Genomic DNA, 27,599 nt, shown 5'->3' with positions numbered 1-27,599 from the left:
AATAGAGATCATGAATCTACATCCATGCTGTGCCTATCAGCAGCAGTTTGGTGAGGTATAAATCCCAGTGCGGAGTGCCATTATTTATTACCATTATTATTATGGACAGGTAAAGTCAACAAAGATAAGTCTAAACAATACAGGAATCCCCCACCTAGGAATTGTCCAAACCATAACAAATCACAACCTATTAATAGACCGACTCTCATATTTCCTAAATACTTGTTATAATCTGAAACAGCTGTTATCTTTTTGCAGGAAGTGGCCAAGCTATGTGTGCTGCTGTGGTGGAGCTCCAGTGGTATCAGAATGGGATATTATGAATACTTAGTGAAGTGTCTGATAAGATACAATGTCTGCCCAGCATCGCGCAGTTGGTTCCAGAAAGTTTAATTACAACCCAGGCCTAACATCTCTTCCCACTTAAAAATGCAGACAGTGACTGACTGGCCTGAAACAATGCATGGGAAAAAGTAATGGGGACCTCTCTCTACAGATCTCGCCTGCTCAGCACTGGAGGATTTAGCGTTTCGGACTATATACAGCGATTTGCGGTAAGAAAAGATTTTATTAGTCATGTTAGAAGTCATATTACATAGAAGCCTAATACTGACATACTGACAGTCATGTTTGACTATAGTATACATTATCATCATTATTATATTTATAATTATAATTATTATAATTATTTATTTCTTGGCAGACGCCCTCGTCCAGGGCGACTTACAAAATATAAGCACATACAAAGTGCAATAATACAGTGCAGTTCAAGGCATTAGTATGGAGGATAGGCAATGTACTGATGATGGCTTAATAACATAAAATGGGGAAAAGAAGATTAAGACACTTTGTTTTGACAGGTTATCACTGCTTGTGAACCAGTTGAACCACATTTCATATATGAAGAAAAAATAAAATAAGTTAATCTCACATCCGCTAAGAACTGCTACACTACTTGACTTAATCAAAAACATTGTCTCTGGATTCAGACTATAAGAGTAAAAATGTGCAGAAACAGTTTCATCATTGTAGTAGCACAATTTACATTTATATAATAGTAGAAAACATAAAAGGTACCCTTTTACACTTGTTACAGCATTCTTACAACACTTGTCATATATATATATATATATATATATATATGGATTTATTTCCTTTTCAAATGTCCACCCCTTATTATTTGTAAGCATACTAAATACTGCCTGGCATTTTTATATTACTTTTAAGTACCTTCAAAGTAGGTCATGGTTTAGGGTTATGATGACCATTATGAACTAGAGTAATCATTTGAGCATATGTTTCCCAGTGTGTATATATTATTAATATATTGCAGTGCATCAGGGCTCAAAGCAAAAATGTGTTACTGCATTCCTCCCACAACTTTTTTAGTGTACAAACCCTTGACCTCTAGGGTTTAATTGCAGTGATAAATCATTAATAAATCAAAGGTCAATAGGAAGTGGTTCTGTTTACTCATGGCGGTGAAGAACTATATATTCCATGACTTTGATGAAAATTGACTTCACAGTTTTAATCTAAGTTTCTATAGTTTCAGATATGACTTCCAGCATTAGTACAAACATGTTAACGGTAACTGCATCTGTATTATTGATATAGCGATGCCTGCTCTGCCCTTCGTCTCACAAAACTGTATTTTGTATTTCGTACTTGTATTAGCTCATGTAATGAGCTAATGCATTATGTAATGCTTTGGAAAAGAGAACTGTAAGTCACCCTGTGTATAATATAAATAATCATAATCATAACTAACCCAAAAGGAGATGATAAAAATATACAGGATTTGTTTCCTTGATTGATTGGTAGGCTGTTAATCAGCTAATAACTGAGAATTAACAACATCGTAGATTTACTATTATCACTATCTCCTCAGACGGTGAAGTCATTGCTGGGCAGGAATCAAAACAATACTGATTATCTTTGTTGCACTGTGTATCCTTGTGTGCATTTGAGAATCAAGTGTTCCAGGTAAAGCTAAGCATGTTCTAAACTGAGGTTGAATGTAAACATTGTTGCTTTGCTGACCACCACTGCTAAAAGGTTTGACAGGTAATTCTATTCAATTAAAATATATACCTACTGGATTGAATATATATTTCACAGGTTTATTCACACTCATTAGTTTATTCACACTCATTAGTTCCTGTAATATGGATATAGTAACACATGTTAAGGCAGAAAAGCTTCTGCAAATGTGGGTAGTACAATTAACCACAAGTTAATACTTTCAGCAAAAAGATCAATTGTAATATAATATAATGTATTGTTCTTACTTTTAAATATGGCTATCATGAGTGAACACATAATGTAGCCTGTCAGACAGCTCCTAAAACGTCATAAGAATAGAGTTCAGCTTGCTTTCTTTATTTGACCCTAGACCCCCTTATGATCCAATTTTAATGCAATCATCTTTATGACAGCCTGTTTCATATGTCTGATTGTATAAAGTTAAACTCTGGACGATTTTATCACTTCCACTTTGATGTACACAGTTTATGTAACATTGCCTTGCTCTGAGTCAGTCTTTGCTGTCCATTATAGTTTTTTCCTACCAAATGTAAAAGCGAAATATGGTCTACATTAAAATTGTTTATTCTAAAGATAACATTTTATATATATATATATATATATATATATATATATAAGCTATTGAATAGATGCAAAAAGATGTAGTAGAAGACCACATAAAAAAAGGGACGATTAAATAAAAAGCTTTGCTGGCGTGACCTGGAAAAGAAAGACTACATTGCAATCAGTGGAAACATCGATAAAGGTTGCTGCCCGATTTATACATACATACACACGCACAAGAAATGAAGAGCTGATAAATCCAGAGAGAGATGTATTTTTAATCAAAAGGATTTAATTGTGAGCAGCTGCACAGAAGAGGTTCGAGAGGCAATCTCAAGAACAGTCTTAGAAAAGTTTTGGAGTACAGGCACTTTTATGCAGACCAGACAGGAGAGACAGATAACAGGCCCACATGTCTGTCCTGTGATGAGTGGAAGCTCAGTGTCTGCCTGACAATTGCTCAGGAACAACTGTATATGGTGAAACTGGGGAAAAATTATGTAATGTTTAATGTAAGGGGGGGTTTGTACGATGTATCAAGCCCAAATTGCGGGTGAAAACTGGTTCTTATCAGACCCTGTTTTTCTGGGTATCAGGGTTGAACTATAGCACAGTACTGAGCACAGGAAGACAGCGACCTTGTTATCAGACATACAGGGAAAGAAATGCAGTTCTTCAGAAGTATTGTGACGGTCAAACTCAGTTGTATCATTTTTAGAACTAAAAAGCAATGCAGCCAATGCTTGGAGTCTGAGGTTGATTTCTCATTTTAATGCCAGGGGTCAGTGATGGTCATTTTAATATGTATTAAACTGTATCCATACTGTACATTTGTCATCTCTAAGCAGCCCATGTACAAACCAAACCAAGTGCAGTAAAGGTTGACTGCTTTTAAGCCTAAACGATATGTCTTCAGCCTAGTAAGAAGCACATTTGAGTATACACGGGACAACTTTTTTTTTCTATGAAATACAGATGTGAAGGCTTCTCAGCTTTATATGTAGAAACAGTGCATATCATGCATATCATTTTTAGAGTGACCTCATTTGAGATGCAATTCATTCATAAGAATGTGTATGATGGCAGCTTTATTGAAACAAAAGCCGGGGTAAGTTGAAACATTGTGAAAGATGACTCACCTATGGATCATGGCTTGCCATCATGGCACCAGTCAAATTCTAAAATAAGCTTGACATTAATAATTACAATAGATACCACTGTGTCTGCTATGTAAACAAGGTCAATATCAGGTTGCAATCTTGGATACAGAGGTGTGTTTGGTAAGTTACAAGATAATACCAGAAAAAATACTGTATGCAAAGGCTGACACAAGTTTCCTTCAGTGGGGCTGCCATTTGTGTTGGTGACCTTCTGTTAAAAAGGACACTGCGTGGCAGTGCTTCACACCAGCCTCTCTCCTGTGATCTTCTGTTGCTGCCTTACTTAAGATTAATGTCTGTGCACATGCCCTTTCCTTTATACGTGAACCACTGTGCAGATGTATGATTTACATTTCACAATGGCGGTGTTTGCACTTTGGCGGTATGTGCTGCTTTACACTGCTTTCTGACTGAGCTGACGAAAGCAGATCATTTAAATTATATGTTAAACTTTCCCATGAGGGTTTCCATTTTAAACTAATGTTCAAGAAAGAGCACCATGTGATAAAAAAATCAAAGGGCTTAAAGGATAATGGGTCTAGTGATTGTTGTATTCAATATCGCTATCACCATACCTGCAAATTTAGTGCAATTGCTTTGTCTCAAGTGGATTGTCTCAAATAAATTGCTTCACATTACTCTACTGGTAAAATTGCAAAAAACGTTGATCATACAAGGACAAATGACAGTGAATGACATCCCCCTTCCGGAAATGAATTTTGCTCAGGAGTATCCCCCTAACCCCCACCCTCCCTCCGGAATAGCATATATTGACAGTGAAACCCAAATGTTCCCAGGTATGGTTGTCACGCAGACCTCAGCAACAGAATGAAGTGTCACTGTTGAATGGTGCGTTGTCACAAATGACGGCATTGTAAATCATTTTCGTTTCATTAAAGCCTAAAAGAAGGCTCCACATGAATTTGCAGGCGAAGCATAGTTGAATCTTTACAGTCAGCACAATGTGTGAGCAGCAAACTCCTTTGAACCCATGTGTGTTGTGGCAATTGTTACATATCTGAACCACCTCACAAAATAATACAGAAAGATGTGGTGTTCCATTTGTGTGTTTAGTTTTATGGAATAAAATCATATAAGAGAAGAAAGGCGCTACGTTGTGTTTCCTTCCCCTAATGTCAATAGAGGCAAGTTTCTTTTTGTTTTATCAGCAAAGAGTCATTGCAAAATGTCAATATATCTCTGAGGGGCCTGGGTGATGAAACCAGCTGGGCATAGCTTTTGTGAGCAGTGGAAAATAATCCTCTCACTGGATAATGTATAAATAAAGTTGATAGTTAATACACTACTGTCTGTGGTGCACACATCGCAGCACAGGGGAACAACTTAATTGGATGCAGAGAACAGCCTGTGTCTAGTGTTTTATATGACTCTAGCTAACCCAGCTGACATGGAACTCGGTGTTAAGTAACTTAGATTAAAATAACTTGTAGGATGTCCTTGCAATTTTTCTTTGGGCTTCAATAGTTTTTTTTAAATACATAATGCCATGAATCTGGGTTGTGGAGGAACTACTCTTTCTGTGCCAGGCATGTGATGATAAAGAGCTACACTGTAATTGTCTCATGAAATATTCCCTTTAATAAACAACCTTTGAAGGATTTCAGTTTGCATGGGCCATCCAGCCTTCAACTCGTCCTTCCATTGGCACTGAAGTTTATTTTTAATCCTAAGTGTCAGCCAATGTAAGGTTGCGTTCATACCATTTCAGAGCATGCATACATGACTGCTACATAACTCAGCTGTAGTGGCCAGTTAGTTAAAAGCTCCTGGGTCGATTAATTTCTGCAAGTTAAAAAGACAAAAACAGAAAAGTAACCCAGCACTTGAGGAAAAAAAGAGAAACAACCTTTACATTGTATAAAACATCTTTCTTTGCCCAGACAGATGGCTGCTCTTGAAAAGGTCATTCTTCACATGCCTACCAATCAACAGCATCTTCTGAAACAAATTTAAATGTTTTGGTGACGTCAAGGGAGCAGAAGAACTTGGCTGCTGCAGAGCCTGGTAGGTCATTTAAAAAACCTTGGAAGGAAAAAAACGGAACAAGTGGGAGATAACATATCAAAGCAGAGGTGTTTATTTAAGTGGTGTCATGCTACTGGCACAAAGAGATCAGTCCCGACTCAACTGATTTGTTGCATGAAGAACTTTGACACCCAGAGGGCTGAAAATACATGAAAAAAAAATAAAGACATAGGTAAAGGACAGTTAATGGTATAGTGAGAGGTAGACATCTTGCTTCTCTCATTCGTCTATTGAATTTCAGTGCTTTTGGTTTGTTACAGCCTGGAAAAATGAGTAAACCAGTGTCTTTAGCCGCTTGCATCGCTAAAATGTATGAAGGGGGGAGGCGGGATAGTGCGGGGAGTTCAGGAGCAGGGACTCCGGTCAAAAAGCCCAACAGCAGTGTAATCAACAACTTAAGCTCCATGGACATCAAACTGAACCTTCTGGATGCAAAAGTGGAGAAGATTGTGAACAGCCAAGGAGAGGTCTTGAAGAAACTAGATGTAGTTTATCAAGGCATTGGTGACCTGGGAAAGGACATGGCCAGACTGAAGTTATCAAATGAGCCCAGCATTGCTGAGGAGAATACCAAAAAGTGTGACTCTGCTCCATTTTCTGAGATCAAAGCTCTGTGCAGTGAATCTGTGAAGCTGTTGAAATCTCTGCAACAGGACAGCAAAAAACAAAAGGAGAAAATTGATGGCATTGAGCTCTCATTCTCTGTCGTAGACAAAGTAATTAAGTTTGTGAGTGAAACATTCAAACGCTCAGAAATAGTGGAGTATATCCTCAGGGGCACTGTGCCCTGGAGGAAAGACAGTCTTCTCGAGAGTAACGAAGAGGTCAGTGTTGGTAAAAAGCATGTTGTTTGTATGGACTGTCATTTTCACCTGTCGTCTCAAGTAAATACTAATGCAAAGCCAACCAAGGGTCATATATATATATATATATATATATATATATATATATATATGGAACATTTCCCTTATGAAATGATTTACATTTCCTAGTGTTTCAGGTTTGGTGCTGCTCCTTTAATTGTTCCTGTACTGTATGCAATAGGTACAATACCAATGTCTCCAAAGATTACTCGTGAGTCACCTAAAATTTAGAAAAGAAGGATGTTTCTAAACTTGTGAATCAGCATACCCATGCAGTGACTCTTATATAATTACATAAATTGCCTTTTCATCTAATTAATTACAACATGCACAATGTATAATAGGCTGGTAAGAGGCATAATTAACATTTGCTTAAAACAAGATGACTGTGCGTATGATGATTCATAAGTAGATTTTCAATTCAAAATGTATTTTCTTGAGGACCACCAAGTAGTATTTTATATGCATTAAGGATTTTTCAATGGGACATCATATGGGAGTAATAGTGAATGCAGCAGGAAAATATATAACTGTAAGCTCAGGATACTAAAAAATACACATACATTTTCTGTAATTCTTAAAATATTTTGTCATCAAGCTCATAAAATAACTGAAGTAGTCCAACCCTGTTTCCTTGTGTGTATGTGTGTGTGTGTTGTGGGGTTTGTATGTATAATTTGTGTTTGGTCATCCCCAAACATGTTTACTCCAAAAGTTGTAAAACTTATAAACAATAATAATAATAATAATAATAATAATAATAATAATAATAATAATAATAATAATAATAATAATTCATTTAAAGCATGTACAATTGTTTAAATCTGTATCTACTCAATCAAATATGTATTGAGTATGGGAGAACATGTACATGATTTAGATTTTTTCAATTTACTTTAAAACACACCTACTGAAACCATAATTAGACTGAATGCATGCCCTAGCACACAGGTGAGTGTTAGAAATAAACAAAAAGAGAGGGCCATTTTCAGGATCATATTTCTGTGTCATTTGTGTTGTAAAGAAGCCCATTTTCAAACAATGTAAGTTACTATGGTGACGTATATATTTTAGGTTTTCTTCCATCTTCAGTGCTTGTAAAGATCAGAGACCAAGGTAAAACAATAAGACTCAAAGTGAATTGAAATGTGCTATCTCTCTCCTTAATGGATTATATCTTGCTAGCAGACAATACAATTAAATGCAGAGGTTGAAAAAGCTATTATCAAAGAGACTGAAATATTTCAGCAGCTGCTGTCTTCGGCTGCTCTCAATATGATTATATAAAATTACATATAACACTTTTACCTAACCAAAACCTATTCTGGGAGAAACTGTGAAACTGCTTTGCAATTAGGAATTAGGCCATCTATAATTTCAAACACAGAGGCCTAAAATATGTATTGATACTGAAAGATTACTTCTGAGACCTTGAGTAAAGTTCTCTGTAAATTAATGCAAAGTATCATGATGATATATCAATGCTTAGCCAAATATTTAATGAGGACAAACTGCAAATTTAGGTGACACCAATTCCCACAAAATCATTGTAGTGTAATGTCTATCACATGCATGACCTGCTTTATCGATAAAAGCATTTCAATTGCCTCTATCATACACTCCTCCAAGGATAGTGATATATAGCAGACATATTTGCACTTCAGTGACCTGAATTGCAGTTAAACTAAATTAATTATATACTATTTGGGTTTGTCACAGTGATGTCAGCAATTAAATGTGTTTTACAGAGTGTCTCTTCACTATGTAGTTAATACCATATAACTATAATCTTGCAAAAGGCATTCTAGCAATGAATGGCAAAAAGGTCAAAATAAATGCAGTGGGTTTAATAAAATAACTCAAATAAATAATGTGTCTTGTAGAATATATTTTTAATAATGTAATTTACTGCACATGCTGTTATGTTTAATTCAGCATCAAGGAAACTATGTAGTGCATTACAAACAGCACCATAAAGGACAAAAGCATGATTGAGTTTTGGGGGAAACAAAATGTTAATTTATACTTTTCATAGTCAAAGTTGCTAGACTGTACCTAACAATTTACATATAAACAACATCTCAGCAGAGACAATGAATGTAAATTACCAATATAAGTAGAAAGTAGAAATAGAAGTAAACAGAGTTGAAATTAAAATGGAAATATAATTAACTCAACTAATAGAAGCTGTTTTAAATATTGAGAGCAAACTATTTGAAATACAATGACTTTTCCTCTAGAACTGTTCAGAACATTTATTTTGGTTCACATGTAAAATGTTTTATTCTTTTAAACAGAAACCAGACAAAACAGAGGAAAGAGGTGCAAAACCCAAAGCTAGATTCTGCAATCGAGCAATTCAGGCTGAGACCAGGATATCTTTGGAAGGTAGAGTATGCTGTAGACAAATAAATAAACAAGAAACAAAACCAGACAATATCACCACTTCACAAAGACAAATTTTAAACATGTTTCAGCCCTGCTCATAATGTTAAAATACAATTTAAAAATATTAGACATTGAACATTGATTGTTTTTAATTTTTCAATTTTTTGTACCTCTTATCTTTCCAAAATACTATACTGCATGTGATTAAATGTAATATGATAATAATTGCAAAATGTTGTGTTATTTAATATAATTGTTAACATGCTATTTTGAAAAAGTAGCTACCTAGAGCTTTTACCAGTTACTTTCGTGCTACTTGAATGCCCCTTTCAAAGCTACTTATTTTAGTAGATGTTTATTTACCTTTACTTTCTTACATGTTGAAATGGCCAATTTAATTGTATGCTCAAATGTAGCTAATTCCTGGTGAAGAGTAGATGGGACATTCAGTGAAACTTGGATATTAAAAATGTATCTTATATTAATGAAAAGTAGTCAGATTTACAATATTTTATATACCCGTCTTTCTAAAAAATAAAAAAACTATGGGTTTATAACTCCTGGTAGAGAGAGAGAATTGAAGAGTCTTCTGTGAAATTATAAGGGGTTTCAGGCAAATTTTCAAATGGAAAAAGAAATCTCCTTATTAAATGACATCTTACACATTCTTAACTGATGAAAAATGTATGATTATTGAGCAAATTGACAGCCTAGTTTAGAAAAATTTAGAGAGATTATCCCAGTGGAGGTACGTGCAGCTCAGTGGTGATAGCTGGGCATATCAATCTTGGGCTAGCAACACATTTGGAGAGAGGAAGGACAGAGATAAAACAAAGCACAGCAATTTGCTAATACTTCTGGTGGAAGACAAAATGTAGTAGGAAAACTACTGATAGTGGCCTCACAGTTCAATATTTCACTTTTACTAGTGAGCAACGCCCCAAACATTGGCCTTATAGAAACGTCTGTGGCTTATTGTTAAAACTCCCTTTAGATTACAGACGGATTTCTTTGATTTATCTAGATGACAGGGGAAAGGAGAAAGCCCTCAGCAAACCAGTGGAAAGAGCAAATATAGATTGTACCACACCAACTCAGACACCCTGCCAAGCAGTGAAGGATTCAACTAGTCTTGGGGCCCAGGCGACAAACCAAACAAGTGGTCCAGAGAATGCAGACGATGTGCATCCCTTACCAGTACTGGACAAGCCTTCCATTTACAATTCCGGAAATAAACCATCCTGTAAACTCAAGGAAGTTTCCAACCAAAAAAGAGAACCCATACAAACTCAGACCTTGATTAAAGACACTCAAAACATTGGGTTGAACACAGAGGACCAGTATGGGACTGAAGAGGCTGAAGGCGGCCACATCTGTGCAGTAGCTGGAGGATCTGAAAGAGATGTATCTGCAGCAACTGAAAATGGACGCCATAAGTCTGCAGCAACAGCTCTGGAGAGGTACAAAGTTATCCTTGGTAACACTGAGCATTTCTTTATTTAGTTAGTTATTTGTTTGTTTGTTTATTTTTAAAGAGAAAACATAATGTTTGAATGACTCTGGAAACGTATTTCAAGAAACTTTTTTTGTTAAAGTGTTCATCTTAATGTTGTAACAAGTGTATCTCACTCCATTCACCTGTGAATATGTACATTTTCTTCTGAAAACAAATGTACAATTCCAGCACAGGTAACCTCACTCATTGCACAGGAAAAATAACAGCAACCTCATTTTCTATTTTTGCACTGGCTAAAATGATCTGTTTGTGTTTTTCATGTTCCTTCTAAAAGGGACTGAAATGCAGACTGGCTGAAAGACTAGGGCAAAATTACTGCTTTGTGTCTAAAAACATACTTCTGACTTTGTTTAATCTTGTGTCCCAGGAGACATAAATAGACACAAAGGCTTGTTTGTTTCATTGATTATTTATTTATTTTACTAGGATGATGTCCGTTTTATACTATGGTTAGGTTACACAGATATTTTGAGATATTTCAATATTTTACATGTGAATTACAGGTAAACACCTAAAGAACAGAAGACATATTGTTTTAGTGATACATTATATTTACATATATATGTAATATACTGTATATGTAATATATATTGTATGTAATATATAGTGATAAATGATTAGTACGTTGGGATAGAAAGGGATAGATCCCCTTTGAAAAATATTCACTTTTTTAATTCCAGTCTTATAGTCTGGAATTAAAATGCATTAAAATACTTTTTTTTTTTTTTTTCATGTATGTACACATCCTAACCCACAACTTCCAAGTGGGAAAATATTGTAGATTTGTAGAAAAATTATAAAAATTTAAAACAGAAATATCTTGATCGGTTAAGTGTCTACCCCCTTGTAATAGCAATCCTAAATTTGCTCAGTTGTAAGCAATTGCCTTCAAAATCACACACCAAGCGAAGTGGCCTTCACCTGTGCTAAAGTTGTGTAGTGATTCTCATGATGTCAGGATAATTTCAGAAGTTCCTCTAGGTTCTGGGACGAAGTTGTTGAAAGGCTCATATCAGGGGATGGGTATAAAAAATATCAAAGGCCTTGAATAAGCCTTGGACGGTGGTCAAGACGATTATTAAGATGTTGAATGTGTATGGCACCACCAAGACCCTGCCTAGAGCAGACTGTTCCTTCAAAATGACCAAGCAAGAAGGAGACTGATCAGGATACCAATGGCCATTACTCATGAAAGCCCAACTGAAACACTCTGTAGCCGTGTAACAAAACAAATTTTTTTGTGTAAAATTGTACTTTTTGGACTAAATGTAAAGGGTTATTTTTGCAACAAACCCAACACCAAAAGAACACCATCCTTATTGCGAAGCATGGTGGAGCCAGAATCATGTCATGGGAATGTTTCTCATAGGCAGGGACTGGAGCACTTGTCAGGATAGAAGGGAAGATGAATGGAGCAAAGTACAGAAAAGTCCTTGAGGAAAACCTGTAGAAACTGTGATGGAAGTTCAACTTTCAGCATGACAATAACCCAAAGCATATAGAAACTAAAACTACACTGTAGAGGCTAAGCAACAAAAAGGTAAATGTCTTTGAGATGACCTGTCAGAGCCTCGACCTATATCTAATCAGAAATTGATGGCATGACGTGAAGATTGCTGTTCATCAATGCTCCCCTAGGAACTTTACAGAACTTGAATGGTTTTGTAAAGAAGAATGGTCAAATATTGCCAAACCCAGGTGTGCAAGGTTGGTAGAGACCTATCCCAACAGACTCACAGCTGTAATTGCTGCCAAAAGTGCTTCTACCAAGTATTAACTCAGGGGAGTGGAGACTTATCCAATTAAGATATTTCAGTTTTGTATTTTTAATATATATATTTTTTCTTACATTAAAACCTTTTTCCCTTTAACAGTGTGGAGTATGGTGTGGAGATAAGTGGAAAAAGAAAATGTGTGTTTTATATATAAAATTGTTTGATGTTGTTTTGTGACATTCTGATTAGAATCCTTGACACACCCGAGGGCAGCCCTGATACAGGATTACAAATTCTGGAAGCTTCCGACGATGAAACACTTCAAGCATCGCCATTCTCCGTTCAACCACAGCAACCCGCTGTGGAGGACAAGAAGAAGAAGAAGAACACCAGAGAGCGACGTAAATCCTCAAAAAGTTCTGTGCCTTTACCAAAACACAAGGAAGCTGAGTGTAAGCCACATGTTAAAGTTGTTGTTGCCGTGCAGAAGACGGTGTCTCCAGCCAAACAGCAGGAGGAACAAAACGCCCCGCAGGCATTCAGTGCCAGTGGACTGCAGAAAGACAACAGCACGACCATAGAAATTAAGGCTGAAAAACTGCCAAGTCAGCCCCAAAGTGAGCCAATGCAGCTGCTACCCGCGGGTACACATCAAACTGAACCCGACAAGCTGGGTGAGAAGCTGGGTGAGAAACCTGAGGCAGCAGACAACACTGAGATACAAGCCAATAAGGAGACCACTGGGACTAATCCACCAGCTGTAGCAAAGTCTCCAGAGCCCCAGCTAGTTGTCATTGGTAAGTGTCACATACTGCAAGCCGTGAATATCTTCATTCAGTAAAGGATACCTCAAAAGATTAATAGTTTCTTTTCACTATTTCATTATAGATGACAGCCCTCCCTTGCCTGCACCTTTTGAACATCGCATTGTAAGTGCAAAGCAGCTTCCAGTTAACTCGTATTACACGGTGAAACAAAATGAAGTGCTAGGAGGGTGAGTTGAGTTTTAAACTTTTATGGCAATTTTTGGTAAGTTTGGTAGTTTCCCTTCTGAAAAACAGTACACTTTAGGTATATTCATACTGTACTTAGTCTCAGTTTTTGATTTTTACTCCTGATGGGTTATATCACAAAAGGATACATCCAAAATCCAACACAAATCATTTCATCTTCATCTATACATTTATCCATGTGTATGAGATTCAAGAAGGAATACATAATGAACCTATGTATGTATTTCAACGATGGAACAAAGTAAATTGGCATTTCAGGAGTTGTGCACCACATGCATATGTAGCATTAGTTTCCCAAAGATAACTGTTATAATGAGGGTCAATGCTATTTTCAGTTCTCACCATGTATTTGGTATCAAAATTTCTCTGCTTATATATCCTCAATTACCTCTGCTGACATCGCTGATGAAGCTAATATTAAAAGGGCACCAACAGTATTCAGTTCCAGAATTATCAAATAAACAACCAAATATTGACAGACCGGCGCAACACTGTGTTATTCTATATTCATTGGGGCACATTTCATGTAAGGGGTGAACAACTGGCAAGAAAGACACAGTTAATCCTGTCCGGGGTCTTCAAATAAAAGTACTGGCTTGCTGTTTGTTTGTCATGTACAGGGTTATTTTTATAAAGAGATAAGCACGGCTGTTTGCAGATCTTTCTTTAGCAAAGCTGTTTCCATGTCAGTTGTGTGTACGTTAGTGCTTTACAAAGAGAATTACAAAAGAGGTTTTGTCTGTGCAAGATTCCACATTAGCCCTTGTATAAATATGCAGATCTTGAAACTTGCAAAACATATTCATGACATGTCTTAAACTATGATAAACTTGAAAACCCTCTTAACTTTTTTGTGTGTGTGTGCGACAGGGGACGTTTTGGACAGGTTCTCAAGTGTGCAGAGCTTTCATCTGGACTCACACTGGCTGCCAAGATAATAAAAGTTAAAGGCTCAAAGGATAGGGTAAGCTCAGTAACACAGTTACCTGGGTAGAGTCTGAGTGCTTGCAGTTCCTGTGAAAATGATTTATGATACCCATGTGCACATTTTGCTCATAGTCCTCTCTCACACTGACGCATCCCGACTCTTGATTGATGGCCAGGTTTCTCTTTGAACTGCCTAATCCTTTGTAAGCACTCTTAACTCTTTTCCTGCTGAGACATGGATTCATACTGAAAGTACAGTTGGCGCTACATGAGCAGAAGTGAATCTTCAACCATGTTAAAAATTAGTTTTTTAAGGTGTAACATCTATAGCATTCTTCCTTGTCTTACAGTTGTTCTTTTCGGGGGTCTCAAGGGTGTAATAAATTCCATTCAGAGATCACCAGAGTGACAGCATAACACTTTGTATGGGGTTTCCACAGTTATTTTCAACGGTCTTCATATAAAACCTAGGCTGAGGTTATGCCATGAAGAAAAAAAAAACTAAAACGATTTGTTTGAAAATCCATCTCTCCAGTACAATATGTAACCTCTAAAGTTTAATTTGGTGTAAGCATATTACACACTATTCTAAATAACACAATATTACACAGCATATTGGACAATTTTCTAAAGTGTTGGTGTCATTAAAATGACTGGTGATTAAGATAACATTGCAGAATCTTAGGTTCCTTGTTGGACCATAATAATAATAATAATAATAATAATAATAATAATAATAATAATAATAATAATAATAATAATATATGCAAAGATAGAAAGGGCTTGGTATTCTTTGAAACATACTGCCCAAATAATACTTGTCGCCAGATTATCAAAGCAAAACAAATCATACATGTATTGAATAGTAGGTTTCACTACAATTTAGCAGTGCTTATTTGTGGTAGATGCATTATATAGTATTTTCATTGTTTTTTTCATGCCAAATACCATTGCATTTGCCTGCTGTGTTTCTCTTTAAATGTCAAGTATAATAGGCTTCTTACATCAATTGATCCTGAGGATGTGTTATAAGCATCTGCCTTTAAACCTAAATCAGCTAACCCTTTGTAAAGCAAAAAGACTGGGTAAGGTTGCAGTGAAACGGTGCAAAAGTGCAGCTGCCATAAAAAAAAAAATATTTAGGCCCCCTATTAGCACCACCTGCTGTACATTCTGCAATCAACAGTCTTTTTTGCAATATAATGTTTGTTCAATTGATTTACCATGATTTGTTTGTTCTATAAAGGCTAAGTGTTTAATATCTTGAAATGACAAATACCAACATTGTTAAAAAAGACAAACTCTTATGAACATTTACTACAAAAACACTTTGGAGCAAAAACATAATTCTATTCTCACAGGCCTGGTGTGAAGTCTTTTGTTGCTGATGTGGAGCATGCATTGTTGTAGTGACTGATTCTAGACACCTGGATCAATTGTTACAAGACTGGATGTGTATTTCTCTTTCATGGCTTCTTTTTTCCCCTGGTCCTTATTTCATTAAGGAAGAAGTCAAGAACGAAATTGGTGTCATGAACCAGTTAAATCATGTCAATTTGATCCAACTCTATGATGCCTTTGAATCCCGGAACAACCTCACATTAATCATGGAGTAGTAAGTTCTGAATCTGATGCTTTTACCCTTCAGCTCTGTCAGGCCATAGCTGTGGCTGTTTGAATACCATGTACTGTAGAATTCCCTCAATGTCTTCACATCAAATGCATTAATGTTATTTATATGTCCTGTCAACATGTACACATACGCCAAGACAACCTTTAACATTTTAATAATCTGGGGAGCGTTACAGATATGGACCATTTTTTATTGTTTGTAATTTAAATGGATTTTATCAACCTATATAATTTACTAAGCTGCATAACTCTTTTATACTAAATATAGAACAATTTGGTAGCAAGCCAAATGGTGCACTCAGTTGGTGTAATTATGGTTCAATATGAGAATGCAATGCTGGTGAAGAATATACAGTAGCTCTAAATACACAGCGACTGCATTAAATAAATGTGTAGCAGGTTTAAATACTTATTAGTATTGCAGTACCCAACTAATTTAGAAATGGCAAATCAATGTCCTTTGGTCCCTTATGTTTTATAAATCTAATTTAAAGATTCATGATTTTCCATGAAAGTCCAGAGGCTTTAATATTTATTTGTACTCCCAGGGTGTAAATATTTATTCACTGTATTATCTATATTTATTTGTGACACTCCCTGTTTTCCATAATGTATTATGTCGTATTTCCCTTTTTATTTATCCAAGCAATGAATCAAAACAGTATTCTTTGTGAATCCTAATAATCTGTCTGCTTATTTATTTATTTCTTTGCAGTGTGGAGGGAGGAGAATTATTTGACAGAATCATTGATGAGAATTATCAACTCACCGAACTGGATGCCATTGTGTTCACACGGCAGATCTGTGAGGGAGTGCAGTATCTGCACCAGCAGTATATACTCCACTTAGACCTCAAGGTACCGTGCTGTGAGCCTCTCACACTACACTTACGTGCGCGTCTGTGGAATATATATGAAAATGATACTTTGCACATAGCAATAGCTGTTACTTTAAGGAAGAGAATATAAGGAGAAAAAATTACTGATTCGTTTTTTTTCTCTGATTTTGTATTTTTAGCCTGAAAATATTTTGTGTGTAAACCATACAGGAAATCAAATCAAAATAATTGACTTCGGACTTGCGAGAAAGTAAGTACTTGACAGTGAACTGCATTGCTAAATTGTACATCCCTATTTCAATATTTAGTTCAAAACACTCTAACATTCCTGAGCCATTTCAGGTGTGTGAGGTTAAATTTAGCCTTCCACTGGGATTAACCCCTGCACTGCTGATAAACTAGCCACACTCAAACACCAGCTGTTGATCGTCTCATGGCAACGGAGAGCATGCAGCCTGTTTGCATAGGTTTCTCTGGGATGTTTTTTCCAGCAGCCTTTCACACGTTTTTTTTTTTTTCTGTACCAAGAGGTATGTCTGTAATTAGTAGCTAGAATACATCTGAGTTAATTATCATTTAACTGCACAGTTCAAGAAAATATACTTCACTGCTAAAAGAAAGATCTCTGTTCTTACATTTTAAATTAAATGATACTGTTGTCTACTTTAGGTCATACAGCATCACATCAAATTATAAAAATAAAGAAACAACCAAACAAATACTGATTCCCAAGTTACTGTGTTTATTTTAAATTAATTAAAATTCTGAATGTTTATGTTCCATAAAATATGGATTATCCTGTTAGTTTAAAAAGAAGACGCTTGTGAAATTGATAAAAGTCCTAGGACATAAGAGGAGGGACTCACTATTATTTATTTATTTTGTTTGGTGCACACAGGTACAAACCTCGCGAGAAGCTGAAAGTTAACTTTGGCACACCAGAGTTTCTAGCACCAGAAGTGGTGAACTACGATTATGTTTCCTTCCCTACTGATATGTGGAGTGTGGGAGTCATCACATACATGCTGTAAGTGCTGCAATATATTTTCAGATCTTTATTAGAATGAATCATGACTGCCCAAGTCCCTGGAATACCTATTTATGTTCTAGATGAGCTTCCAGTTACTTAACTGAACTCCTTATGGAACAAATATAACCTATGTCATTGCTGGTCTGGTGGAATTGCACAGTACCTGTACATTTGTATACTTAACTTGAAATCACCAGTGGAACAACTAAAAGTTTCTTATTAGTCCATTGAGGCAGCCACAGGGTGCTAAGAAGTTAAGACGTAAACTATCCATTTTTTAAATGATAAAGTTAAAATCAACCAAAAGCAAATGTAATTATAATACAAAAATAGACCACATAACACAGACTTCTTTCTTTCATGGTACTGATTAAATCATTAAAACACACAGAGGAACTTAAGAGCAAAATAAAAAATCAATGTTAGAAGTAGGTCCTTAAAAACATCTTGTTCTGTTCTTGTACTCTTCTGCTCTCGCACTTAATGTCTTCAACTGTGGCTGCAGTGTATCTTTTTGTCTGCTTACTCTGTACCATTTAAGACATATGTATTTGTTTTATTTAATGGTAAAAAACAGAATTATTATTATTCAAGGATAATAAACACATACTGGCTGTCAAAAGGAGTTTCTGTTATTTATTTATTGATTTCAACGTAATCCAGAGAGATGGCCTTGTGTTTATTAACACTGGTTAAATTAAGTTCACACACAAAATGCACTTGCAATTCTTGGATTTCATAGTAATTATACACTACAATGAAATCACTTAAACTATATCACAATAAAAAATAGTTTTTTTGTTTTTTTTAAATCGCATGAATCTGTTATATATCTCCGAAGGTGATATTTAAATGTTTACCCACAGGCTTTTATTGTGACTGCATAATTAATAACCAGTATAACATTAAAAACATAAACCCTACTTTGATATTCTACTGTATGTAAGTTGCATTATAATGTATTTGAAAGGGCAGTTTAACTGTTTTGAGAAGTGAAAATATTTAATATGTTCTATACAAGCATTTTAATACAGTGTGTTGCGTTTTGTCACAAAAAATGTTATGTTTCAGGCTCAGTGGGCTTTCTCCTTTCCTGGGAGATAATGACACAGAGACCATGAACAACATCCTCCATAGTAACTGGGAGTTTGACGTGGATGCTTTTGAAAATGTCTCCGCTGAGGCCAAAGACTTCATTTCAAGGCTGTTGATCCCAGAGAGATGGTATTATGCCTTTCCCTCTTTGTACTAGTGAATATAAAGGCAGCTTCACTTCACCTCTCTGTATAGTCTGCAGTTTTAATTTCTTAGAAAATTATACCCAGGAGAAAAAAATCCATTGATAAACAGTATACATCTACTCTATCAATATACATCTCATCAGTAATTAATATGCAAACTGATCTTGTGATTGCAGCTGTTGGATATTTAAAGATGGAAAACCATAAATGAGCATTTTCATAAAACACGGTGCTGATGTTACTCACATTTTCAATGTCAGATATTACAGAAGCCATGTTATTATTTGTTTTTTTAGAAATGTATATTTATTTTTAGCATACATCCGTACATTCATAAAACAAGTCAGTTTTTTCAAATAATAATTTAAGTACTGTAAATCTCTAGCAATAAAGCACTATATAATTGGAAATGTTTTAAGATGTATTAGTAAAATAGTTTATTAGAGGATATATTTTCTTAAATTGAGTATCAGGACCAAAACAAGACGCACTACTTTTTTTTTTTCCTCCTCACAATGTGGTATTTCAAAGACCTCAGCTGGCAGGAAGTGATGCTAAACTATGTGGTGCTAAAATTATCGTCACAAATTAAAGGGGCTTTCTTTCAGCATGCTGTAAGTGACATGCTATAAAATGTTAATTATGGCTTGATGACATTCTTTAATGTACCTACACTAATGTTGTTTACGTGGGGGGAGGGGAACTAAAGAAAATAACGCAAGAGAGAAGAGTGAGTCACAAAGTCTCATGCTGGCGAGATGTTTACCCTTCAGACCTCAGCACAAAGACTTCTTTCAAAGGGAATTGTCACAAAAATGAAAACCTATGATACCTATTAAGTGCCTAAATAATATATGTTTAAATCTACCAAAGAGTACACTGTATTTACAACTAAGTCTTAAACATTGCTTTTAGCTTTTTATAAATCCTGTTATCACTTCCATATATATACTACTGTGAATTTAATAGTTTACAAAAAAAAACTTTACTATTTACTGTTTAATATTATACAAGATACAATGTCATGTAGTCTGCCTCACTCTTCATTTCTTTATTTGCATTTAACAGTAGCCGACTGAGTGCTTCTGGGTGCATGAAGCATGATTGGCTGAACAACTTAGCAGATAAAGCCAAAATGCGCAGAGTTCGCCTGAAGTCACAACTGCGCTTACAGAGCTACCTGGCACACCGACAGTGGAAGGTAACCAACATCTGTTAGTGCTTACTTGAAACTAATGCATGATAAACATATCTCTCTCTCTCTCTCTCTCTCTCTCTCTCTATATATATATATATATATATATATATATAGAGAGAGAGAGAGAATCAGGACATAGCCTGCCTGTTTTGTAAAATTTTGATTTTCACACATTCTGAAAATATTACTAAAATTGTTAGGTCATTCTAATGAATGAACAGAATCATTTTTGAAGCACATCCTTCTTAATCGGTGTCTCATAAATTCAGATTGGCTGTGTTGTGAAAACAATTAATCTGTAGGGTAACCACATTATAGCTCATTGCTTGTACTGATTATAATGATCTCTTTCCAGAAACATTTCTATGTCATTGCTGCTGCGAACAGACTGAAGAGGTTCCGCCAGGGCAGGTCTGTGAACCCAGCATAGGTGCTGAAGAAAAACGATCAAAATTACTATCAACCACCCCCAGTTACCAGTACCACGGTACTCCAGCCCTCATATACAGAACTCATCCCTGTTAAAGAATTGATAGGCTATATCTATATAGTTTCTTTATATAAAATGTATGTGTGTATGTAGAATACTCCCTTGCTTTCTATATACCATTTATAGCACCTTGATCTCAGATAATGAATGGTTGGTAGAAGGAGCACTAACGTGCTTCATTATTATTACTCCTTTAACAAACTTAACAAGGTCAGGACAATGTTCTGCTGGGATTCTGCTGGGATACTCATACATACAAAAGGATCCCCTTTTCTCTGTACTTAAACAGTCAGTCTCAGAAACAGAAATCTCAATGGATTCACAGGTTTTCTGAAATAGGACCACCCACAATGCAATATCTCAGATCGGAGTGGAAACACTGTTCTTAAAAGAATCTTGGTGTGGTAATTGGATTGGCCCAGACGTTGCAGGAAAACTCAAGTTGAGGCTTGAGCCCTGACTGGTAATGGGAGACAAGACACACCGCTAACAGCTCATATGCGGATAAAATAAGACGCGTGGTTCACAATCTTATGCATTTCAAATCAAATCTGTCTGAGCACAAAACTGCTGAGCCGCACTTGCTAGAGCACGAAAGAAAAAAAAAAAAGTTACAATTGGCTTCACATAAAATGACACTATCACAGCATTAAATAGAAAATGTGCTGGTTGTTCCATTGGATATGATACACATCGGTTACAGCTGTGGATGCATTATTTTGGACAAGCTAATGTGTGATTTGAATTCAGGCAACTCTACTAAACCTAGCATGTGTTGATTTTAATGGTAAATATTAAGCACATTCAATATTGTTTTAGTTATGTGCCAAACATATACTTACTTTGCACTGTCTTAGATGTATTTTCCTAGCCTTATTAGCATCATTATTAGTATGTCACTGACACTTAGAAATCTTATTTTGATACAAGTATGAAAGTATGCATTAAACACCTGGATATTCATTTGTATTTCTGCAACTGGGAGCCACACAGTATTGTGTATACATATTATAACCTTCTGTGAAGGCAGCTGTAATTTAGACAGTTTTCTCTCCTTCCGCTTCTACGATAAGTACTAATTAATACGGCTACCAATGTATTGTGTTTTTAAACCTTTTGAAAATAAATGCCCTGAGAATATTTAGTTTTATGCCGAGAATAAAACAAACCTCTGCATTAAGGAACAAAAAGTTTGCATTGGAAATTAAGTATTTGATACAGATTTTGATACATCTTGAAGACATTATTTACCCTCATGAAAACAATATATATATTTAATATATATTAAAGACAACAAAAACATTTAAGACCAATACAACAATTTTATTATGATTAAAAGTAAAGAATTGTGAAAATAAAATATACTATGCCAATTTCTATACTGTCTTTTCTGGTTAAAGTATTGTATTGATGTAGAAAACCATTATATTATTCTAAAAAAATCTGTCATCTTCCTATAGCCACAAGGGGGTGCAACATTATAATAGAGAAATAACACTTCACAATGTAACAAACACAGTGAAGCAAAGTGGCTTTGATCACTAAATGAAAATCGAATGTCTCACTTCACACAATTAGTAACCATATAGGAATGAACCATATTAAAAATTGATGAATTGAAAAGAAGAAGTTGAAGTATATAAATTAGAGACTAAATAAAACCATAACTTAAAACAACCTATAAATTAGTTGAATAGATTAAAAATTAGGTGTCTGTTTTCTGGGCTTTCAATGCATTTTCCAGAATCTTTCTTTTCCATTCTTCATAATCCTCTTTAACAGATTTGTCTGAGTCACTCTTCTGTTGCTTGTGAGAAGTTAATGTCTCTTCCTCTGTAATGATAATAAAAACATTGTGAAATAAATAACGTTTGCCAGTGGAAAATTACTTGAACTAAAGAGATCAGGTCAGCTGAAGATGGACTTGCTTTTTCTGATTTAAAACACCTTTTTCTTACCTTCTTGTTGTACACACTCAAGCAGAGTTTTCTGTCTTTTTCTTACGCTTTTTGTATTCTCTTGCACAGATTCACCTTTTAGAAGAAAACAAATAGTTGTAAATGATCTAACTGAACCAGAGCTCTGGAAAGAATTAAGAGACCACTACAAAATGATCAGTTTCTCTGGTTTTACTATTTATAGGTATGCGTTTGGGTAAAATGAACATTTTTGTTTTATTCTATAAACTACTGACAACATTTCTCCCAAATTCCAAATAAAAATATTGTCATTTAGAGCATTTATTTGCAGAAAATGACAACTGGTCAAAATTACAAAAAAGATACAGACCTCGAATAATGCAAAGAAAATAATTTGCTGTTCATTTTTAAAAGACACAATACTAATGTTTTAACTTAGGAAGAGTTAAGGAATCAATATTTGCTGGAATAACCCTGATTTTCAATCACAGCTTTCATGCGTCTTGGCATGCTCTCCACCAGTCTTTCACATTGATGTTGTGTGACTTTATGCCACTCCTGGCACAGAAATTCAAGCAGCTCGGCTTTGTTTGATGGCTTGTGACAATCCATCTTCCTCTTGATCACATTCCAAAGGCTTTCAATGCAGTTCAGGTCTGGAGATTGGACTGGCCATGACAGGGTCTTGATCTGGTGGTGGTGGTGGTCTGCCCGATTCTAGCCTTCCTGAAGCACCCCAAGATCCTCCACCAAATTTCACAGTGGGTGCGAGACACTGTGACTTGTAGGCCTCTCCAGGTCTCCCTCTAACCATTGGATGACCAGGTGTTGGGCAAAGCTGAAAATTGCACTTATTAGAGAAGATGACCTTACTCCATTCCTCTATGCTCCAATCCTTATGGTCTATTGCAAACCACAGCCTGGCTCTTCTTTGCTTCTCATTGATGAAGGGCTTTTTCCAGCTTTGCATGACTTCAGCCCTGCCCCTAGGAGCCGGTTTCAAACTGTCCTCGCCGTGCACTTCACCCCAGCTGCCGTTTGCCATTGTTTTTGTAGGTCACTTGATGTCATCCTACGGTCGTTGAGACATTCGAATGAGTTGGCGATCATCCCAGTCAGTGGAGAGTCGTTTTCACCCTTTGCCGGTCTGTAGCTTTGTTGTCCCCAGTGTCTGCTGCTTGACCTTGTTCTTATGAACCGCTGGCTTTGAAATTTTAAGGATGGAAGCAACCCGACGCTCACTGTATCCCTCTGCCAGTAAAGCCAAAATTGAACCCACTTTCCTTTTCAACTCTTTTGGCATGGTCAATAGTTATTTTTTGATTCCAGTTACTTTTGCGTTACTACTAGCACTGTTTCTGCCATCCAGCTGGTCCTATTTCAAGAGGATAGTGATGACCACAGCAGTGGTTTTGATACTTTTCCTCGTTAAATAAGACTTGGTTCAGGTGATCACCTAATCAGTACCTCATTCAGTAGAAGAGAATGAACAGACACTGGAATGGAATGGCTGCCATACATGTAGAGATGCTGATTCAAGAGAAATTTGCAGTGGTCTCTTAATTTTTTCCAGAGCTTTGTATATACACCGATCAGCCATAACATTATGACCACTGACAGGTGAAGTGAATAACACTGATAATCTCATTATCATGGCACCTGTCAGTGGGTGGGATATATTAGGCAGCAAGTGAACATTTTGTCCTCAAAGTTGATGTGTTAGAAGCAGGAAAAATGGGCAAGCGTAAGGATCTGAGCGACTTTGACACGGGCCAAATTGTGATGGCTAGATGACTGGGTCAGAGCATCTCCAAAACTGCAGCTCTTGTGGGGTGTTCCCGGTCTGCAGTGGTCAGTACCTATCAAAAGTGGTCCAAGGAAGGAAAAGCGGTGAACAGGCGACAGGGTCATGGGCGGCCAAGGCTCACTGATGCACGTCCGGAGCGAAGGCTGGCCCGTGTGGTCCGATCCAACAGACGAGCTACTGTAGCTCAAATTGCTGAAAAGTTAATGCTGGTTCTGATAGAAAGGTGTCAGAACACACAGTGCATCGCAGTTTGTTGCGTATGGGGCTGCGTAGCCGCAGACCAGTCAGGGTGCCCATGCTGACCCCTGTCCACTGCCGAAAGCACCTACAATGGGCACGTGAGAATCAGAACTGGAACATGGAGCAATGGAAGAAGGTGGCCTGGTCTGATGAATCACGAGTTCAAGGTGTTGACTTGGCCTCCAAATTCCCCATATCTCAATCCAATCGAGCATCTGTGGGATGTGCTGGACAAACAAGTCCGATCCATGGAGGCCCCACATCGCAACTTACAGGAATTAAAGGATCTGCTGCTAACGTCTTGGTGCCAGATACCACAGCACACCTTCAGAGGTCTAGTGGAGTCCATGCCTTGACGGGTCAGGGCTGTTTTGGCGGCAAAAGGGGGACTTACACAATATTAGGCAGGTGGTTATAATGTTATGGCTGATCGGTATATACACACACACACACACACACACACACACACACACACACACCCAGATAGCTTTTTAAAATGGATTGTCTAAGAGCCATAAAATTTAAAGATAGTCCTTGTGCATTCAAACTTTACATTCAGCCCAATCACTCCTCCTGGTCTGCCACCATGACTACAAATCACAAATCTATTATGAAAATTTTATCCCTGCAATATTTAATGTTATTTATTTTTGCTAAACACTGTATTGTGCAATTTTCAAAATGATTAATATAGGATATATAGTTTTAATGCAGCTTTTCTATTCTCACAGGAAGTAGTCAAAAAATAACCGTTGATAATTTTTTTTAAATCTGAAAGGATTAAAACATGCACACAAGAAAGCAAAAAAGCAAAGATGCAGAACACTTTAGGATTACTTGGTTTTATTTAATTCCCTGCCCCACTTTGAAATAATTTCCTCTATTGTGACTTATTCTGTTAAATCCAACCTCCAACATCTTCGTGTGAATCTAAAGATGATTCAGAAGTAATGGTGATAATTGATTTAGTTGCAAACCGTAACACCATAATGTATGTAAAAAACAAAAAATGTATGCAATGAGAGCTTTTAGTCTTAGCACTCTGATGACTCACCTCTCAGTTTCTGGAGTCATTCCTTTTGGGAAAGGGAGTTTAATTCGATTTTTTTATATACCAGAACAATCTATAAACCTTCTTCAATTTCTATCAAAGGTACAAAAGGCACGGTGAAAATGGTTTGTACTTACTGCAAATCTGTATTCCGAATTTCTCCAGCTGGGTACACAGTCTGTCAAATATGCTTTTCTTGGCACCGGACATGGTGCTCAACTTCTTGTCAACTTTGATTTTCATACATCTATTAAAAAAAAACAAAAAAAAACACTCAGTTGAGCACAAAAGGATTTTATTCAAAGTAAATCTCCTGTACTACTACTACTGTGACATAACCACACACAATTCAATATCAAATAGTATTTTACAATTCTCCCAAGTATAGTGCTTTGTGGTCATTATGTTGAGTTATTAATAACTATGGTTTAATGGTGTATTCATAAAGGCTGAATATTCAATGGCTATTTTCTTAAGAAAATGATATGCATAGTGGATGGCACTTTAAGTTAACTCAAAGCCCCTTCAGTTTTTAATTCAAAGGCTTACAGGTAATTTATCTAGCTTTATAAATTCATATAAGCTGACCTTTGCTCTGGGAATACTGAAGAATTTACAGAAGTGTATTAATAGTGCTCCGCTGTCAGAAAGGCTTACTTGCATGCTGTATACAATGCTGCCGTTGTGAAGAGTGGCTTTGATAAATCAAGGTCGTTCTGCTGTGCTTCAGGTAGACTGGCTTCATATCTACAAAACAAATGAATTATGATATATTAGGTGTATAAATGTGACCTAGGGAAAGCAACAGATCACAGCTATTGCTTTTTCAGGATAAGCAATGCTTCTGTAACAAACGCAATCAGTCACCTCTGCAGGATCTTTGCTGCTGCAGACACGGCCTCGGTGCAGCAGTATTGCACGGCCAGGTCTCGGATGCCCGTTTGAGTTTCCAGTCCCAGCATGCACTCCATGGACTTGAGATGGCTCTGATACGTCTTCTTGTTCAGTCCAGACAGTTTGATAACATACTCCTGTTTTTGTTAAAGAATAAAATAATGACTTCCCTTTTGAAAAGAGGTAATGCTATAGTGAAGTACACCAAGTATATAGAGGGATACCATATGTCCATTACTACTTTTTCTTTAGGGCCTATATAATACATGTCTAACAGTCAGAATTGTAATAGATTCCTTCCCCATTCCATTATATTTTGAGTATCAATCTCTTAAACATGAATTACTTGGAATAAGTCCATTCAAGAGTTTAAAGTGCCAACCACTGCCAGGAAGTACTGAAAACATCAATATGAAGATCAGATTGAAAAGGCAAGGGGGTCCTCCTGCTCAAGGTAGGTGAATCGATTTCAAAAGATGCGTTACAGATGAAATAATGTACAATATGAAGCAGAATTGTGGATGGATTAGTTTCACAATATTTAGTTTACAACTGCAAAATTGCACAACTTAAAGCAAGCAAACAACATGAACTCTTACTTTATCTAGCGGTTGTTTCATCGACATTGCAGCCAGCTCCAAACACATAACTGTCTTGCTTATTGCTGTCGTATGGGAGGCCAGTCCGGTGCATTTGACCTGGGACAGCCGAAGATACTCCTCGGTTTTACTGCAACAAATAATCGGCATTCATCAATCACGAACCTCAATAAACATTCAGTCATAACACACACACACAAAGAGAGAAAGACAACACGATCATGAGTTTCACATACTTACTTCAGTATTCTCGATGAAGTTATACCCAGTTTGGATGCTAACTTTTTAATCAAATCTTGCTCCATTACCAGTTTAAACGCCAAGATTAATGACAGTATACAAAATAAATAAATACATCTAACGATTGCGTTGTTGCATAAACCACCCCTGCAAAGCACACTACAAGACGTGCTGCACTTTCGCGCTAAATTTTATAAACACAC

The 27,599-nt window shown here is 36.4% G+C and overlaps 2 protein-coding genes across 3 annotated transcripts; one reads left to right on the top strand and one right to left on the bottom strand.

The window, feature by feature from the left end:
* Positions 1-368: 368 nt before the first annotated feature.
* Positions 369-22,514, top strand: mylk3 (myosin light chain kinase 3). 2 transcript variants are annotated; one of them, XM_066713695.1, is made up of 13 exons: positions 369-554; positions 8,956-9,046; positions 10,071-10,506; positions 12,527-13,074; positions 13,166-13,271; positions 14,161-14,254; positions 15,723-15,832; positions 16,565-16,706; positions 16,867-16,937; positions 17,586-17,714; positions 18,789-18,941; positions 20,027-20,159; positions 20,512-22,514. In XM_066713695.1, exons 1-13 carry the CDS (start codon positions 477-479, stop codon positions 20,584-20,586), a joined length of 2,166 nt encoding a protein of 721 aa, XP_066569792.1. In that variant the 5' UTR covers positions 369-476; the 3' UTR covers positions 20,587-22,514. The 2 variants fall into 2 exon arrangements, with proteins under 2 accessions (XP_066569792.1, XP_066569791.1); XM_066713694.1 differs by lacking the exon at positions 369-554 and adding an exon at positions 5,819-6,619.
* orc6 (origin recognition complex, subunit 6) lies at positions 21,949-27,585 on the bottom strand. Its single transcript, XM_066713697.1, has 7 exons — positions 27,397-27,585; positions 27,157-27,286; positions 26,531-26,694; positions 26,321-26,410; positions 25,801-25,910; positions 22,605-22,679; positions 21,949-22,479 (listed from the first exon to the last, which is right to left on the bottom strand). Exons 1-7 carry the CDS (start codon positions 27,459-27,461, stop codon positions 22,352-22,354), a joined length of 762 nt encoding a protein of 253 aa, XP_066569794.1. The 5' UTR covers positions 27,462-27,585; the 3' UTR covers positions 21,949-22,351.
* Positions 27,586-27,599: the final 14 nt, after the last annotated feature.

The sequence above is a fragment of the Amia ocellicauda genome, chromosome 9 (assembly GCF_036373705.1).
Source record: "Amia ocellicauda isolate fAmiCal2 chromosome 9, fAmiCal2.hap1, whole genome shotgun sequence".
NCBI classification, from domain to species: domain Eukaryota; kingdom Metazoa; phylum Chordata; class Actinopteri; order Amiiformes; family Amiidae; genus Amia; species Amia ocellicauda.
Note: the sequence above shows the minus strand (reverse complement) of the source record. Positions and strands in the feature narration are given on the sequence as shown.

Bases quoted from the DNA above. Each gene is read 5' to 3' on its own strand.
- mylk3 (XM_066713694.1), top strand. From the start codon at position 6,065: ATGAGTAAACCAGTGTCTTTAGCCGCTTGCATCGCTAAAATGTATGAA. The intron at 16,938-17,585 runs GTAAGTACTTGA...TGGTGCACACAG, and splicing joins GACTTCGGACTTGCGAGAAA to GTACAAACCTCGCGAGAAGC. The intron at 17,715-18,788 runs GTAAGTGCTGCA...GTTATGTTTCAG, and splicing joins GGAGTCATCACATACATGCT to GCTCAGTGGGCTTTCTCCTT.
- orc6 (XM_066713697.1), bottom strand. From the start codon at position 27,461: ATGGAGCAAGATTTGATTAAAAAGTTAGCATCCAAACTGGGTATAACT. The intron at 27,287-27,396 runs GTAAGTATGTGA...TATTTGTTGCAG, and splicing joins ACTTCATCGAGAATACTGAA to TAAAACCGAGGAGTATCTTC. The intron at 26,695-27,156 runs GTAAGAGTTCAT...TAACAAAAACAG, and splicing joins TGAAACAACCGCTAGATAAA to GAGTATGTTATCAAACTGTC.